At 39.7% G+C, this 15,829-nt stretch overlaps 1 protein-coding gene across 2 annotated transcripts in view; it reads right to left on the reverse strand.

Moving 5' to 3' along the window:
- Positions 1–15,829, reverse strand: part of LOC140725205 (regulator of microtubule dynamics protein 3-like) — a 294,527-nt gene that overhangs the window by 204,484 nt on the left and 74,214 nt on the right. For both annotated transcript variants that reach the window (XM_073040345.1, XM_073040344.1), the window contains 2 exons: positions 9,405–9,612; positions 5,444–5,546 (listed from right to left, as the gene is read on the reverse strand). In XM_073040345.1, coding sequence (XP_072896446.1) covers positions 5,444–5,546; positions 9,405–9,612 — 311 coding nt within the window. The remainder of the gene's footprint in view (positions 1–5,443; positions 5,547–9,404; positions 9,613–15,829) is intronic.

Genomic DNA, 15,829 nt, shown 5'->3' on the forward strand with positions numbered 1-15,829 from the left:
TAATACAGGTCCTTCGGCCCACAAAATTGTGCCAAACATGTCCCTACCTTAGAAATTACTAGGGTTACTCATAGCCCTCTATTTTTCTAAGCTCCATGTACCTATCCAAAAGTCTCTTAAAAGACCTTATTGTATCCTCCTCCACCACTGTTGCCAGCAGCCCATTCCACACACACACACCACTCTCTGCATAAAAAACTTGCCCCTGACATCTCCTCTGTACCTACTCCCCAGCACCTTAAACCTGTGTCCTCTCATGGCAGCCATTTCAGCCCTGGGAAAAAGCCTCTGACTATTCCACACGATCAATGCCTCTCATCATCTTGTAACACCACTATCAGGTCACCTCTCATCCTCCGTCACTCCAAGGAGAAAAGGCCGAGATCACTCAACTTGTTTTCATAAGGCATGCTCCCCAATCCAGGCAACATCCTTGTAAATCTCCTCTGCACTCTTTCTATGGTTTCCACATCCTTCCTGTAGTGAGATGACCAGAACTGAGCACAGTACTCCAAATGCAGTCTGACCAGGGTCCCATATAGCAGCAACATTACCTCTTGGCTCCTAAATGCAATTCCATGATTGATGAAGGCCAATACACCATATGCCTTCTTAACCACAGAGTCAAACAGTGCAGCTGCTTTGAGCGTCATATGGACTCGGACCCCAAGATCCCTCTGATCGTCCACATTGCCAAGAGTCTTACAATTAATACTATATTCTGCCATCATATTTGACCTACCAACATGAACCACTTCACACTTATCTGGGTTGAACTCCATCTGCCACTTCTCAGCCCAGTTTTGCATCCTATCAATGTCCTGCTGTAACCTCTGACAGCCTTCCACATTATCCACAACACTCCCAAACTTTGTGTCATCAGCAAACTTACTAACTCATCCCTCCACTTACTCATCCAGATCATTTATAAAAATCATGAAGAGCAAGGGTCCCAGAACAGAACCTTGAGACACACCACTGGTCACCAACCTCCATATAGAATATGACCCATCTGCAACCACTCTATGCCTTCTGTGGGCAAGCCAGTTCTGGATCCACAAAGCAATGTCCCCTTGGATCCCATGCCTCCTTACTTTCTCTATAAGCCTTGCATGGGGTACCATATCAAATGCCTTGCTGAAATCCATATACATCTACTGCTCTTACTTCATCAATGTGTTTAGTCACATCCTCAAAAAATTTCACTAAGGCTCGTAAGGCATGACCTACCCTTGACAAAGCCATAAATCCTGCCTCTCAGGATCTTCTCCATCAACTTACCAACCACTGAAGTATGACTCACTGGTCTATAATTTCCTGGGCTATCTCTACTCCCTTTCTTGAATAAAGGAACAACATCCGCAACCCTTCAATCCTCCGGAACCTCTCCCATCCCCATTGATGATGCAAAGATCATCGCCAGAGGCTCAGCAATCTCCTCCCTCGCCTCCCACAGTAGCCTGGGGAACATCCCATCCGGTCCCAGCGGCTTATACAACTTGATGCTTTTCAAAAGCTCCAGCACGTCCTCTTTCTTAATATTTACATGCTCAAGCTTTTCAGTCCGCTGCAAGTCATCACTACAATCACCAAGATCCTTTTCCATAGTGAATACTGAAACAAAGTATTCATTAAGTACCTCTGCTATTTCCTCCAATTCCATACACACTTTCCCATTGTCACACTTGATAGGTCCTAGTCTTTCACATCTTATCCTCTTGCTCTTCACATACTTGTAGAATGCCTTGGGGTTTTCCTTAATCCTGCCCGCCAAGGCCTTCACATGGCTCCTTCTGGCTCTCCTAATTTTCTTCTTGAGCTCCTTCCTGTTAGCCTTATAATCTTTTAGATCTCTAACATTACCTAGCTCTCTGAACCTTTCGTAAGCTTTTCTTTTCTTCTTGACTAGATTTACTTTGTACACCACTGTTCCTGTACCCTACCATAACTTCCCTGTCTCACTGGAACGTACCTATGCAGAACTCCACACAAATATCTCCTGAACATTTGCCACATTTCTTCTGTACCTTTCCCTGAGAACATCTATTCCCAATTTAAGCTTCCAAGTTCCTGCTTGATAGCCTCATTATTCCCCTTATTCCAATTAAATGTTTTTCTAACTTGTCTGTTCCTATCTCTCTCCAATGCTATGGTAAAGGTGATAGTATTATGACTACTATCTCCAAAATGCTCTCCCACTGAGAGATCTGACATCTGACACCTTTCTATGGAAGATGAAATTTCTCTTGCCTGGTGTCATCCTGTCGGAAATTGTTATTAGATATATCAAAAAGTCTTTAAAAAAGATGAGTTTTATTTGTTACATGTATATCAAAACATACCGTGAAATATGTCATTCTGTGGCAAATCAAAATCAGCCGAAGACTGGGCTAGGCAGGCAGCAAATATCGCCATGCTTCTGGTCACAACATAACATGCCCTTCACTCACTAACAACTAACCATATTTCTTTCAAATTTTGGAAGAAACCAGGGCATCAAGAGGAACCTAGGGCACTTGGAGGTAATCCCTGCAGTTAAAGGAATAACGTACAGATTCCTTACAGTGGTGGGAATTGAACTCTTATCTTACAGCTGGTACTGTAAAGTGCTGCAGTAACCCTTATGCTATCTTGCTGTCCAATGTCTCCCTTTCCTCATATTTTCTTCCCTCCTTCCCCACAAAACCTACTCTACTCCCCTTTTGCTGGTTCCAACTGCCTATATACCTGACTATCTGTGTTACTTCTTTTGCTTACATTTCGTATCCCCTCCACTACCTGGTTCCATCATGTCCCATCACCACCCCCTTAACCAATCAATTTTAACTCTATCCATCATCAACCAACCCGTCTTATCCTTCCTTCTCATTTCCATAGACAGTGGATTCTGGTAATTAAGACCCTTATGAAGATGCCATAAAAAGACTTGACACTACTGAAAAAAAAATACCCTGCAAGACAAAATTAAAACTCATCTGCCTAACAGCACTCATCATTAGCTGGGAGAACTTTATTATTTGATTACAACACTACTTCATGCAAGGCAGCAATGAAAGTAGTCCATTATCTGCATTATGTGTCTATGTTGATTTTGTTCATTTGCAGTTAATCAAGAGCACACAGCAGCGTACATTGGAGAGATTCCTCCATTGATAACTATTAGGAACTAATACAATGTTATAGTACTGTATTATTATTGGTAGTGTCATAGTTTAAGCTGCATTTCATTTAAATACATTTTTTTACTCAGTAAAATGTGGTTAGCCTTTTAACCATTTCCATGAAACTTCAGCTAATTGGAGCCAGGATGTACTGCTCCTGATGTGTCTCAATTAACCATTATCCACTGCACTAGCCATTAGGTTCTTGAATTAGTAAGGGCATCAAAGGTTACAGAGAAAAGGCAAAGAATAGGGTTGGTAGGAAAAATAAATCAGCCATGATCAGATGGTGACGCAGACACGATGGGCTTAATGGCCCAACTCTGGTCCTATGCCTTGAGATCTTTTCTTTTTATACTCTGTCCCAATCTGAAATGTCAATTATCCCCTTGTCTCTATAGATGCTGCTTGATCTGTGTTCTTCCAGAAGTTTGATCCAGATTCCAATATCTGCAGTCTCCTGTGTCTGTAACCTCTTTGTATTTTTCAGTTCTATTTAGCTCACAGCATATAGATGAACAAAAGTACACAGAAGCACAAATACTGAAGGTTCATTATACTAAAGTAAATTACTTTTTTGAAGAATAATTTGTTTTACATGAGAAGACAATTTCACAGGAGCAATCAACAGCTTCTTGGATTTGACAACCCAAGCTTACTTTTCCCCCTTCACTGGATCCAAGAAGCACTCCACATGATGACAAAATTATTTGTAAGTTTAAAACAGCATTTTATTCCCATCACAGGTGGCAGAATGACCAAGGAATATGAATAGGAATAAAACTAACAAACTGGAACAAATACAAATGAAAAAATGGCTCCCTTAATTAAGTTTGTCTCACTTTTCTTTCACTACTTAAAACAAAACATCGCATATAGTGTTAATTGAGTAGAATTACAGCTTTGCCATTACCCATCTCTAAAGATGCACTGACCATGTTTCAGAATCAGATTTATTATCACTGACATATTTCAAGAAATTTGTTTTGTAGCAGCAGTACAGTCTAAGACAAAAATTACTGTAAGTTACAATAAAAATAAATAGTGCAGTGCAAAAGAGGAATAGCAAGGTAGTGTAAATGGATTCATGGACACTTCAGAAATCTGATGGCAGAGGGGAAAAAGCTGCTACTAAAAAACTGAGTGTGGGTCTTCAGATTCTTGTACCTCCTCCCCGATGGTAGTAATGAGAAGAATGCATGTCATGGTGGTGAATGCCCTTAATGATTGATCCCATCTTCTTGAGGCATCACCTTTCAATGATATCCTCAATGCTGGGGAGGGTTGTGCCTATGATGGAGGTGGCTGAGTCTAAAACCCTCTGCAGCCTTTTTCATTTCTGCACATTGAAGCCTTCATAGCAGGTGGTGATGCACCCATTCAGAATGCACTCCACTATACACCTGTAAAAATTTGCTAGTATTTAGTGACATATCAAATCTTCTCAAACTTGCAATGATATATAGCCACTGCTGTGCCTTCTTCATGATTACATCAATATATTGGGTCCAGTATGGGTCCTCTGAGCTGTTGGTGCCCAGGAACTTGAAGCTGCTCACCCTTTCCACCACTGACCCCTCAATGAAGATAGGTGTGTGCTCTCCTACCTACTCCACAATTAATTAATAGTTCACAATTAATTCCTTGGTCTTTAAGAGTACAAGGTTGTTGTGACACTGCTCAACCAGCCTATCTATCTTACTCTTGTATGCCTCATCACCAGCTAAAATTCTGCCAACAGCAGTGGTTACATTGCTAAATTTATTTGAGCTGTGTCTGGCCATGTGTCTGAGCAGTGGGCTCAGAAGTCATCTTTTAAGTGTACCTGTGTTGGCTGTCAGCAAGAAGATGACGTTATTACCAATCAACACTAACTAGAATCCAGCTGTAATGGCAGCTACAGAAGCCCAGGTTTTGAAGCTTGTTGATTAGTACTGAGGGGTTAATGGTATTAATCGACAAACAGCAGCCTACCATAGATATTGTTGCTGTCTAACTGGTCCAAGGCAGAGTGGAGGACCAGAAGATCATGTTCCCTGTAGACCTGCTGTGGCTGTAGGCAAATTGCAACGGATCCAGGTCCTTGCTCAGGCACATTTTGACCAAATTTGTCCATGAGCTTCTCGCATGCTCAGATAATGATCTTCCAAGGTCCTCAGGCTCAATTTGTCCTGATAGCAAGATATAGCTCAGATACTATATTTGTTTAAAGTCAGCTGAATTACCCAAGGCAGCTTTGTAATATCCCTTAAACAAGATGCAGTATCAGCCAAATAATTTACCTAGGTCTAAATAGGATATCTTCTCATTTTTCTTTATAGACATCTCTTCCATGTCAAGGTAGGCTCGAGCCAGTCGCCAACAGAAATTTGGCTTCATATTGTACTGTAAATACAAAAAGGTATATTTAATTTTTTCAATAACACATTTGAATTCAAGTTTAGCTGCTGGAGAATAGAACTAATTCTTTTGCTCTAAAGAATGTTATTGACCAAAGATAATCATTTTGTACCGTACAGACAGGTTTTTAGATCCAGACCACCATTCAGCAGGTTTCAGTTGTTAACTAAGTCAAAGAAAAGCAAGAGCTTAATTAAAGACAGCCAACAGTCTAACCACCTTGCAAGAAATAACACTTTATTACGTAACCTGTTTGGTAATGCAAATATTTAATCTGCCAATCATGTAGCAGCAACTCAATGCATAAAAGCACACAGACATGATCAAGGAGTTCAGTTGTTGCTGAGCCCAAACATCAGAATGGGGAAGAAGTAGGATCTAAGTGATTTTGAGTGTGAAATGATTGTTGGTGCCAGAAGTGGTTTCTTGGAAGCTGGTGATCTCCTGGGGTTTTCACACACAGTAGTCTCTAGAGTTTACAGAGAATGGTGCGAGAAACAAAAAACATCCAGTGAGTTCCCGTTCTGTCAGCAAAAGAATTTTGTTAAAGAGAGTGGTCAGAGGAGAATGGCCAGACTGGCTCAAGGTGGACAGGAAGGCAACAGAAATCAAATAACCACACTATACAACAGTGGCACGCAGAGAACATCTCTGAACACACAACATATCTAACTTGAAGTGGATGGGCTACAGCAGAAGACCACACACATACAGAAATACACTCAATAGCTATTTGATTATGTACCTTCTCTACCTAAAGTGGCCACAGTGTAAATTACCATTTCCCATTGGTTTATATTCCTTGGGGTACTGAAGTTTAGCTTACATTTATCAAAATAAACTACAGTTAACACAAATATGAATTAAAAAGTTCAAGTTTAAGTTTACTAGCATTCAATCATACACATGTATACAGCTAAATGAAACATCGCTTCTCTGGGGTCAAGGTGCAAAACACAGAGCCCAAATTGCTATGATCCAGCACATACAGTCACGAGATAATTTGAGCACAACTCATAGTGTGGTATAGCCCGAAGACTGACAAGATGACATAAGAACGCACCTTACACTTTACGTAACACAACTGCCACTATATAATAAAACACACAGTCATATAAATGTGAAACAGCAGCAATAAAAGATGAGAAATACCCAGTGCAGGATAAGAGTATGTTTATGAGTTGGGGAGTGGCAGGACATTCAGACAGGATGTACATGTGTGTTGGATGGTAGCAGAGTGTTAAGAAGACTGCTTAAAGATGGACTACAGCAGCAGAAGATCAGGACAGGTTCTACTCTTGAACCTAATAAAGTGGCTATTGAGTGTATGTCCTGAATGGGGGGTGGATGGGAGAAAACCTAACTACGTTTTCAGTAGTACTATCTGCTGCAAAGTCTTGCGATCTAATACGTTACAATTTCCATTCCAGATGGTGATTCAGCTGGTCAGGGTACTCGCCACTGTGCTTTGATCAGATGTCGTGAGATTTGGGGGCGGGGGGTGGCGGGTGAGAGCCTTGCTTGCCTCAGTCTCCTCAGGAAGTGGGGACACTACTGTGCTCTTTTGGCTAAAGAGGTGGTGTTAGGGATCAGGTGAGATTGACAGTAATATGCACGCAAATAAACTTCATGCTCCTCACTCTGTCCATGGAGAAGCTGCTGATGTGCAGTAGGGAGTGGTCAGCCTGCACCTTCCTGGAGTCCACAATCCTCTCTTTAGTGTTGTTCACTTTGAGTCTCAGGCTTTTGTGTTTACACCAATCTACAAACTGAACATGCAGCCCTGGAGATCACCGGTGCTCAGATGATGGAGCCAGAGATGTTGGAAGTAGAATGTACTGGAAACAGTCAATGTTCTAGAGAGAACGAGAAAGTGCGCCAGAGAGAGTTGACTGAAATTGGAAAATAGATCATCAGTAAATAGCAAATTTATGATAAAATAGCAGCAGTAAAGATATGCAATCATTGAACAAAAAGTGAGTTAAGTACTTAATCTGAAGAGGATTGTTGATTTTTTTTCCTCCATCTCCATTGAGCTTCATTTATATGTGGTTGAGAGATAAAAGTGGAACTAGGAGGGAGGATTAAGGTGACAAGCAATGGGAACTTTAGGTTCACTTTTATTATTTTGGTGTACAGAGATAGCAAACAGTTATGACACATTGTCCTCTCATATTTTAGAACTAAACACATGACAAAAAGCAACAAGGAACATGCATATTAACATAAATGCATGAATTACACTACAGAGACACTAATATCAAGATGGATCATGTTATAGTCTGATGCTGACAACCTACCAAGTAATGAAATCCGAAGCATTACAAATGAAGCACAGTCTGTGGGTGACACAGCAGCATAACAGCTAATGTAACACCTTACAGTGCTAGAGGCTGGGGTTCTATTTCCACCTGTCTGTAATGAACTTGTACATTCTCCTTATGACTATATGGGGTTTCTCTAGGTTCTCCAGTTTCTTCCCACATTCCAAAGCATGTGTGTTAGTAAGTTATGGGCATGCTATAAATGGCAACTCTTGCAAACTGACCCAGCACATTTTAGATTGCGTTAGTGTTTGATGCAAATGACACATTTCACTGTATGTTTTGATGTACATGTGACAAATAAAGCTAATCTTTATCTTTAGGCAGTTTGTTAGGAGTCTAGCATGACATCTTAAAGAAGCCAGAAATCTCCAACAGATATCCCATTCATCCATTCAGTCAGATAATTGGAAGATGGTCTACAACTGAAGAATGAAATTAATACCAAATATTGTACATCCACTGTATAAAAGAACTAGAAAAAATCAGCTGGGAATCAAACAAATCACTATCCAATTACTTCATCTACAAATTGATGGAAGAAATTAGGCAGGGTAAAATTGAAATAAACCATCACTAATAGGCTAGTGCAACAGTTCTGTGTTTAAGGCATGACAACATGGAAAAAAAAGAAACCAGAAGACTTCTTCCATGTTCTGCACTATATAAAAATAAAAGTCAACACCTTCTGAGGTTAAAATGAAAAAGAGAAAGACAACTACATCTTAAATAGTTTACATAAATCATGCAGCAACATTCCAATCAAGAATTCGGTATATATCCTCCCTAGAAACAAAGAAAAAGGTAACAGATCTATGTAATTTTTTTCCAATTACCTTATCCAAGCTCCTTTATCCTACTCACTCTCATTCTCAGTATGTTAGAAATTGTATATCACCATCAATCAAGACAATCAGAACATAGTTCTTCATGGGCATTACACGTATCTTATTACAAGATAGATAGCAACCCCATCAAGATTAATTCAATTACAAACTGATCCACAAGCTATGGTCTTATACAGCTTACCCAAATAATGGTAAAATTCAACTTGAGTATAAACCAAGTTATCTTCTATACAGTTCCAAATCTGCTTTGCTAATACTGTTAAGAGTCATAGCTGCTCATTTTCTCACCTGGGACCGATTGTTTGAAAGGGCACAAGATGAATGGCTACATTAACTTGCATATTCTTGTAATAGCAACCAGCAATGCATTGTAATTGAACACAGGGCCATGGTGAGATCAAAGATTAAGAAAAAGTTATTCTCAATCCCAATCACTATCTAATCCGTTTGCTAGAAGTGTGCCTCCATTACAGATGACAATTTAATTTATAATTGTGTTTCAGCACTATTTGATTGATTGTTGAGCAGGAGAATTCAGTCATAAATATGAAGTGATTACATATAATTATCAACCAGTCAGGACCAGAATGGCCAATCTTTCTGGTCAAAGAGGAAGAGTTGGGATTGACCAGCTGAGGAGGCAAATTTGAAGGTAAGGTAAAAATACTTACTGTGGATTTTTTTTTCAAGAGCATCTTAAGTCCTTTTGCCTTGTCTGTATTTGTGCCTTCATGTAAGCTATCCGTAATACTTAAAAGTTGAAAGAATTCATCCACCTTTTTAGAAGACAGTCTTGGATCAGATGGATCTTTTTGGTTAGCTTGTTCATCTGCTGCTTTACCATATTCATAATCAGAATCTCCATTAGCTGTAGTATACCTGGAGAGAATGAATATGAACTACAGAGTAAATGTGCAAATTCTTCCTACTTATTTATTGATTGATTGATTGAGATACAGCATGGATTAGGACCTTCTGGCCTGCAAGTCATGCTGACCAGCAACCCCCGATTTAACCCTAGCCTAATCATGGGAAATTTACAATAATTAATTAATCTACTAACTGGTATGTTTTTGGACTGTGGGAGGTAAACCATATGGACATGTGAAGAATGCACAAACTCTTAACAGGCAGTGGTGGGAATTGAACCTTGGCTACTGGCATTGAAGAAAGTTGTGCTAACCACTACACTACCATGCTGCCTCAGGATGAGGACTATGCTACTCCTCCTTCCAATGGTATTCAAATTTGAAACTCAAGAGTAATATGGCATGAATAACAAAGCAGAAGTAAATTCAAAGGAATAGAACCTGTGATAGTAACTAACATAATAGCAAACACAAGTAAAATTATCTCCAAACAGGAGATCATCATATCCCACAGGACTCTTTAACTAGGGGCCAGAGAGGTAGTGCGACAACCCTTGATGAGTTTTTGCTCTACCTCTGAGTAGTACACAATGCAGTCACAGTTTAGCAACTTCAAAGAAGTGGCAGCCTAGGCAGTAAAAGATGTGCAGATCTAGAGGATCTGCTTCATCCTAGATTCAGATGTTCTTTTCGTTACCCTTTACACTCTGGCATGCTGTCTAGATGGAGCAGAGCCCCTTGGGGAATCAGGAGGCAATTACAACAGGGCAGAGTTTCACACCTATAACAGCCATTGCATTTGTTTGATTTATTTCAAATCTAGATGTCAGATTTCATGTGGAAATGGGTGGCTGTATTGTCTGATGATCTGATTAGCAAACAGTCTCACTTTTGTCCCCAGGGTGATTTTAACATCATTAATCGATCAACTGAATAGAATTGTGGCTAAAACACCACCCCATGAAAAAATTGCATCAATGCCCTATGGCAGAGGTAATTGACTCCTTAACAATCAAAGTCAAAGTAAATTTATTATCAAAGTACTTATATGACAACATGTACTAACTTAAGATTCATTTTATTAGAAACATAGATGCTGTGCCGAACATGTACTTATTTTAGAAATTACCTAGGGTTACCTATAGCCTTCTATTGTTCTAAGCTCCAAGTACCTATCCAGGAGTCTCTTAAAAGACCATATCGTATCCGCCTCCACCACCGTTGCCGGCAGCCCATTCCACGCACTCACCACCCTCTGTGTAAAAACAAACTTGCCCCTGACATGTTTATTGTAGATATTTACAAGAAAATAGAAAAGAATTAATGAAAAACTATACATAAACAAAGACTGATAAACTGAAAATATGAGTTGTACAGTCCTTGAAAATGAGTCAGTAGGTTATGGGCTCAATTCAGAGTTGAGGTAAGTAAAGTAATCCACACCAGTTCAGGAGCCTGATGGTTGTAAAGTAACGGTGGAGTGGGAGGCACTCTTGTGCCTCCTGCCCGTTGGTAGTAGAAAGAACAGAGCAAGGCCTGGAGAGTGGGGGTCCATGATGATGGATGCTGCTTTCTTGTGGCAGACTTGTAAATGTGCTCAATCATGGGGAATGTATTGCCGTGATGGACTGCACTATATCCACTACTTTCTGGGCATTGGTATTTCCATACCAGGCCATGATGCAACCACATCACAACTATCATAGATGTAATGCAATGTATAATAAGTCCATCCAGTGAGGATCATCCCCACGATCTCCCTACTGATGTCGTATGTGGCTCCTTTGGTGACTAACACAGTCAAATTCTATCTTAAGATTAAGGGCGGCCAAACAGATCTCAGTTTTGATTACCTATGAAATTAGACAGAAGTTGGAGGATAGATGTTGCAAAAGAGCTGTTTGCCAACCCTGCAGGGAGCCTACCAGAAAAGACATACTGTACTGCAGTGATTTCACAGCACTTAGCTGGGAAGTTTTAATGATAGCTAAATTATTCGAAAAAAATCTAAGCAAAAGAATGAATCTACACTTTGAAAGGCAATGTTTGATCAATAGTAATTGACATGGCCTTGTTGCTGGGAAATTCTGTTGACTAACCTTGACTTTGCAAAATAAATTGAAGAATACTATGTAGTCAATGTAAACTTTAGTAAGGCCATTGACAAGGTACTATATGGAAGACTGGATTAATAAGTGAGGCAATTTGGCAAACTGGATCCAACATTGACTTAGTAATAAGAAACAGGTTGTATGATTGAAAATATGTGACCAGTAGAGTATCATTGGGATCAAGATGGGACCCTTACAGATTTGGATGTGGATGCAGGAGCTATAATTAAGTTTGTAGACAACAACAAGAGAATAATTTTAGGTTACAGAATTACATTGATCTGCTGTTAAGATCATAAGACCATTAAGCACTGGAGCAACATTAGGCATTTGGCCTGAGTCTGCTCTGCCATTTAACAGCTGCTGATTTATTTTCCCCCTCAACCCCATTGCCCTACCTTATCCTTAATCTTTGACACCCTTACTAATTAATAACTTATAAACCTCCACTTTAAATATAGCAAATCACATGGTTTCTACAGACATCTGTGACAACAAATTTCTAAGATTCACAATACTCTAGCTAAAGAAATTCCACATCATTTCTGTTCCAAAAGGTCATCCTTCTATTTTGAGGCTGTGACCTATGGTTTGAACTCTCAAACTATTTGGTCCTTTCAATATTCCATAGGTTTCAATATAATCCTCCCTCATTCTTCTAAAATCCAGTGAGTACACACCCAGAGCCATCAAATGCTCTTCATTCATTAACCCTTACATTTCTGGGATCATTCTCATAAACATCCTCTGGACCCTCTCCAATGCCAGCACATCCTTTCACAGATATGGTTCTCAGAACTGCTGACAGTGCTCCAAATGTGGTCTGAGCAATGTCTTGTGAAGTATCAGCATTACGTCTTTGTCTTTATATTCTAGTCCTCTCAAAATGAATGCTAACATTGCATTTCCCTTTCTACTACTTACTCAGCCTGCATGCTAACCTTTAGGGAATTCTGCACTCTGACTTCCAAGTCCCATTGCACCTCTGATTTCTGAATTTGTTCCTGGTTTAGAAAACAGTCTACACCTTTATTCCTTCTACCAGTGGATGACCTTACAGTTTTCTACACCATTTTCCATCGACCAAATCTTTGCCCATTCTCTTAATCTGTCCAAATCCTTCTGTAGACTACCTGCTTTCTCAACACTGTCTGCCCCTTCATCTATCTTCTTAGCCTCAAACCCTTCAATTCCATCAGCTGGATTATTAACATAAAACCTGAAAAGTAGCTAACCTAAAACTGACCCCTGCAGAACACAACTACCGTAGATTCCGGATTTTAAACCGCTACTTTTTTCCCACATTTTGAACAGCTTTGAACTTTGCGGCCTTTAATCCAGAGCGGCTAATACATGATTTTTTTCATGCCGCCTCGTAAACATTTTGCCTCATAACAGTAGACCAATAAAATTGATGAGTAGTTCACAGAGGTCCAATGAAATTGTACGATAAATCAAGCGCACTTTCACAATTAAATTATTGTAAATCAGTCATTTGTACTCACCCTCATCAACATGGAAAACACTCGAAGCATTGTGCTGCCTTATGGCAGTTACTTAGTTTATAATATTTTCGCTTAGTAATTCATTTTCTAGTTAAAGTTAGAAGAGTTTTAACTATATTTGTTTTCTGTACTACATCGCGGGATGCTATGACGTCACACCCGGTTTCGCGGTGTCTTGTGGGAAAAATGCCGTTTGCGATAAACGGAAAGGTGGGAGGGAGCACATTACGCGAGCGGCTTTGGATCTGAGCGAACGCTGCTTTTAAGTTAAAGGCGATCAATAACTTTTCCTGGTAGGCTGCAGTATATATATTTTTTACCAGTCGTTAGGAGATATTGGAATGTTGTTCAGTAAAGAAGTATACGCAACGTATATTTAAAAGTAGCCGTGTTACGGGCACGGTTCGAAAAAAAGCATTTGCAATATGTATTTGTTTTTGTTACCATATGGATTTAATTAAAAGTTAAAAAATCCTCACGTGTAATATCTTTCTGTGTAAATATCTCATATTACAACGTGGGACACCTGCGGCCGAAAATCCGGTGCGGCCTAAAATCCGGTGCGGCCTTTACAATTAAAAAATTGATTTTATTTCTAAAATTAGAGCCAGCGGCTTTTAATCAGGTGCGCTCTGTAGTCCGGAATCTACGGTAGTTACCAGCAGCCAACCAGACAAAGCCCTCTTTTTCACAGCATTACATCTATGATTTTTGTGATGTGATTGCATCATTTCTGGTGTTGCTTGTCAGCCAACCTTTTATCCATGCTAGTACCTTTCTTGTAATACCATGGGCTCTTTATCTTGTTTAGCAGTGTCATGTGTGGCACCTTGTAAGGCCTTCTGAAAACACTGTACAAGAAAGATTTTGGGCTGCTAATCATGGAAATCATCACAAAATGTCACCATCGTGCATCATTACTTTGAATTGTCTATATGTTATTTAAATTCATCATTCAAGTTTAAGAAAATGTTGCCCACAATGTAAGCTGAAAAGCTTTCTATCTTGTCCAGGCATACCTGGGCATGCTTAGGCAGTGTGGATGCTGCATGGCAGGACAGATTTTAGAAAGGCTATAAAAGCATCACTCCCACACACCATTCTAAGCATTGCATTCACAAGTATATTAATTTGTGATCACGTTGATGCACATGCTCTACACACCTAGCATACTGTGTATACTCATTATAATAAAGTACTAGTATTTTCTCGAGTAATTGTGATAGCAAAATGTCTCGCCGCTTTTGAAACGGCCACAATACTTTGTTATATTTGTGGTGAGTAGATGCTTCAATCTCAAAAATGGAGAATGAGTCTTCTTATTAAGTAAACCTATGAGCTCTACTTTGGGTGTAAAATTGGCAACCAAGATAAAGCCTGGGTTCCTTACATTTGTTGCATAACATGCGTTGGTGATCTTAGAGCTTGATACAGATGTACTCGGAAGTCAATGTCGTTCGCTGTCCTGATGATATAGTGAGAGCAGAAGGATCATGTGACAGACTGTTACTTTTACCTTACCAGTGCATCTGGTTTATCTGCTAAAAACAAGAAATCCATTGAATGCCCCAACCTCCCTTCAGCCATGAAACCCATAAAGCATGACGAATATCTTCCAGTACCAATGCCACCAGAGACAGAGTCTAGAGCAGCAACAAAGATGCCAGGATGCACAAGCCAGGAATGGAAAATGGCACTGATACTGTTACAGATTTTGAATCTTTTATGTCGAGTGAATCTCATCTGATAACTCAATCTGAGTTAAATTATCTGATCAGAGACTTGGATTTGTCAAAGGCAAAACCAGAATTACTGGGTTCAGACTGCTCGGATAGAATCTGCTGTCACGAGGCACAAAACATTCTGTGAGGGATTTTGATATTTGAGACAGATACTTACCAAAGTAACTGGTGCCAACATTAAGGAAGGCATATTTGTTGGAATACAAATCAAACAGGTCACCAATGACAGGCAATTCAAAGAACTTTTCGTGGGACCAGAGAAAATTGCACGGAAGGCATTCAAGGATGTCGCTGAAAATTTTGCTGGCAACTACAGAGCCCAAACTACTTGGAGCTGATTGACAACATGCTTCCAGCATAGAAAACCATGAAGTGCAACATGCCACTATAGATTCATTTTCTGCATTCCCATTTAGACTTCCCTGCAAATCTTGGTGATGGAACATAATGAAAGTTTTCACCAGGACATCGTGGTCATGGAGAAACTATATCAGGGTAACTAGAATCCATCAATACTGGCTGATTATTGTTGGACACTTAAGGGAGAAATCTCAGACATTAAGTACAAGTGAAAATCATCAAATTATTTTTACCATTGCAAAGCATCAGCGGCTATCCTATCTGTTGTTTCCTCAAAGATTTCCAATAGATTTGGCAGGCAAGGTTTCCCCTTAAGGAAACAATGTTGACCTCTGCTAATTTTAATCAAAATGTTGCCAAGTACCTGCAACCTTATACTTAATAATAAACTCTAACAGCTTATCAACCACTGACGTCAGGCTAACTGGCCTATTATTTTGCCTTCCACCCTTCTTAAAGAGTGGAGTGGCATTTGCAATTTTCCTGTCCTCAGTCTTGAAAGATCACAC

The sequence above is a fragment of the Hemitrygon akajei genome, chromosome 3, assembly GCF_048418815.1.
Source record: "Hemitrygon akajei chromosome 3, sHemAka1.3, whole genome shotgun sequence".
Taxonomy (NCBI): Eukaryota; Metazoa; Chordata; class Chondrichthyes; order Myliobatiformes; family Dasyatidae; genus Hemitrygon; species Hemitrygon akajei.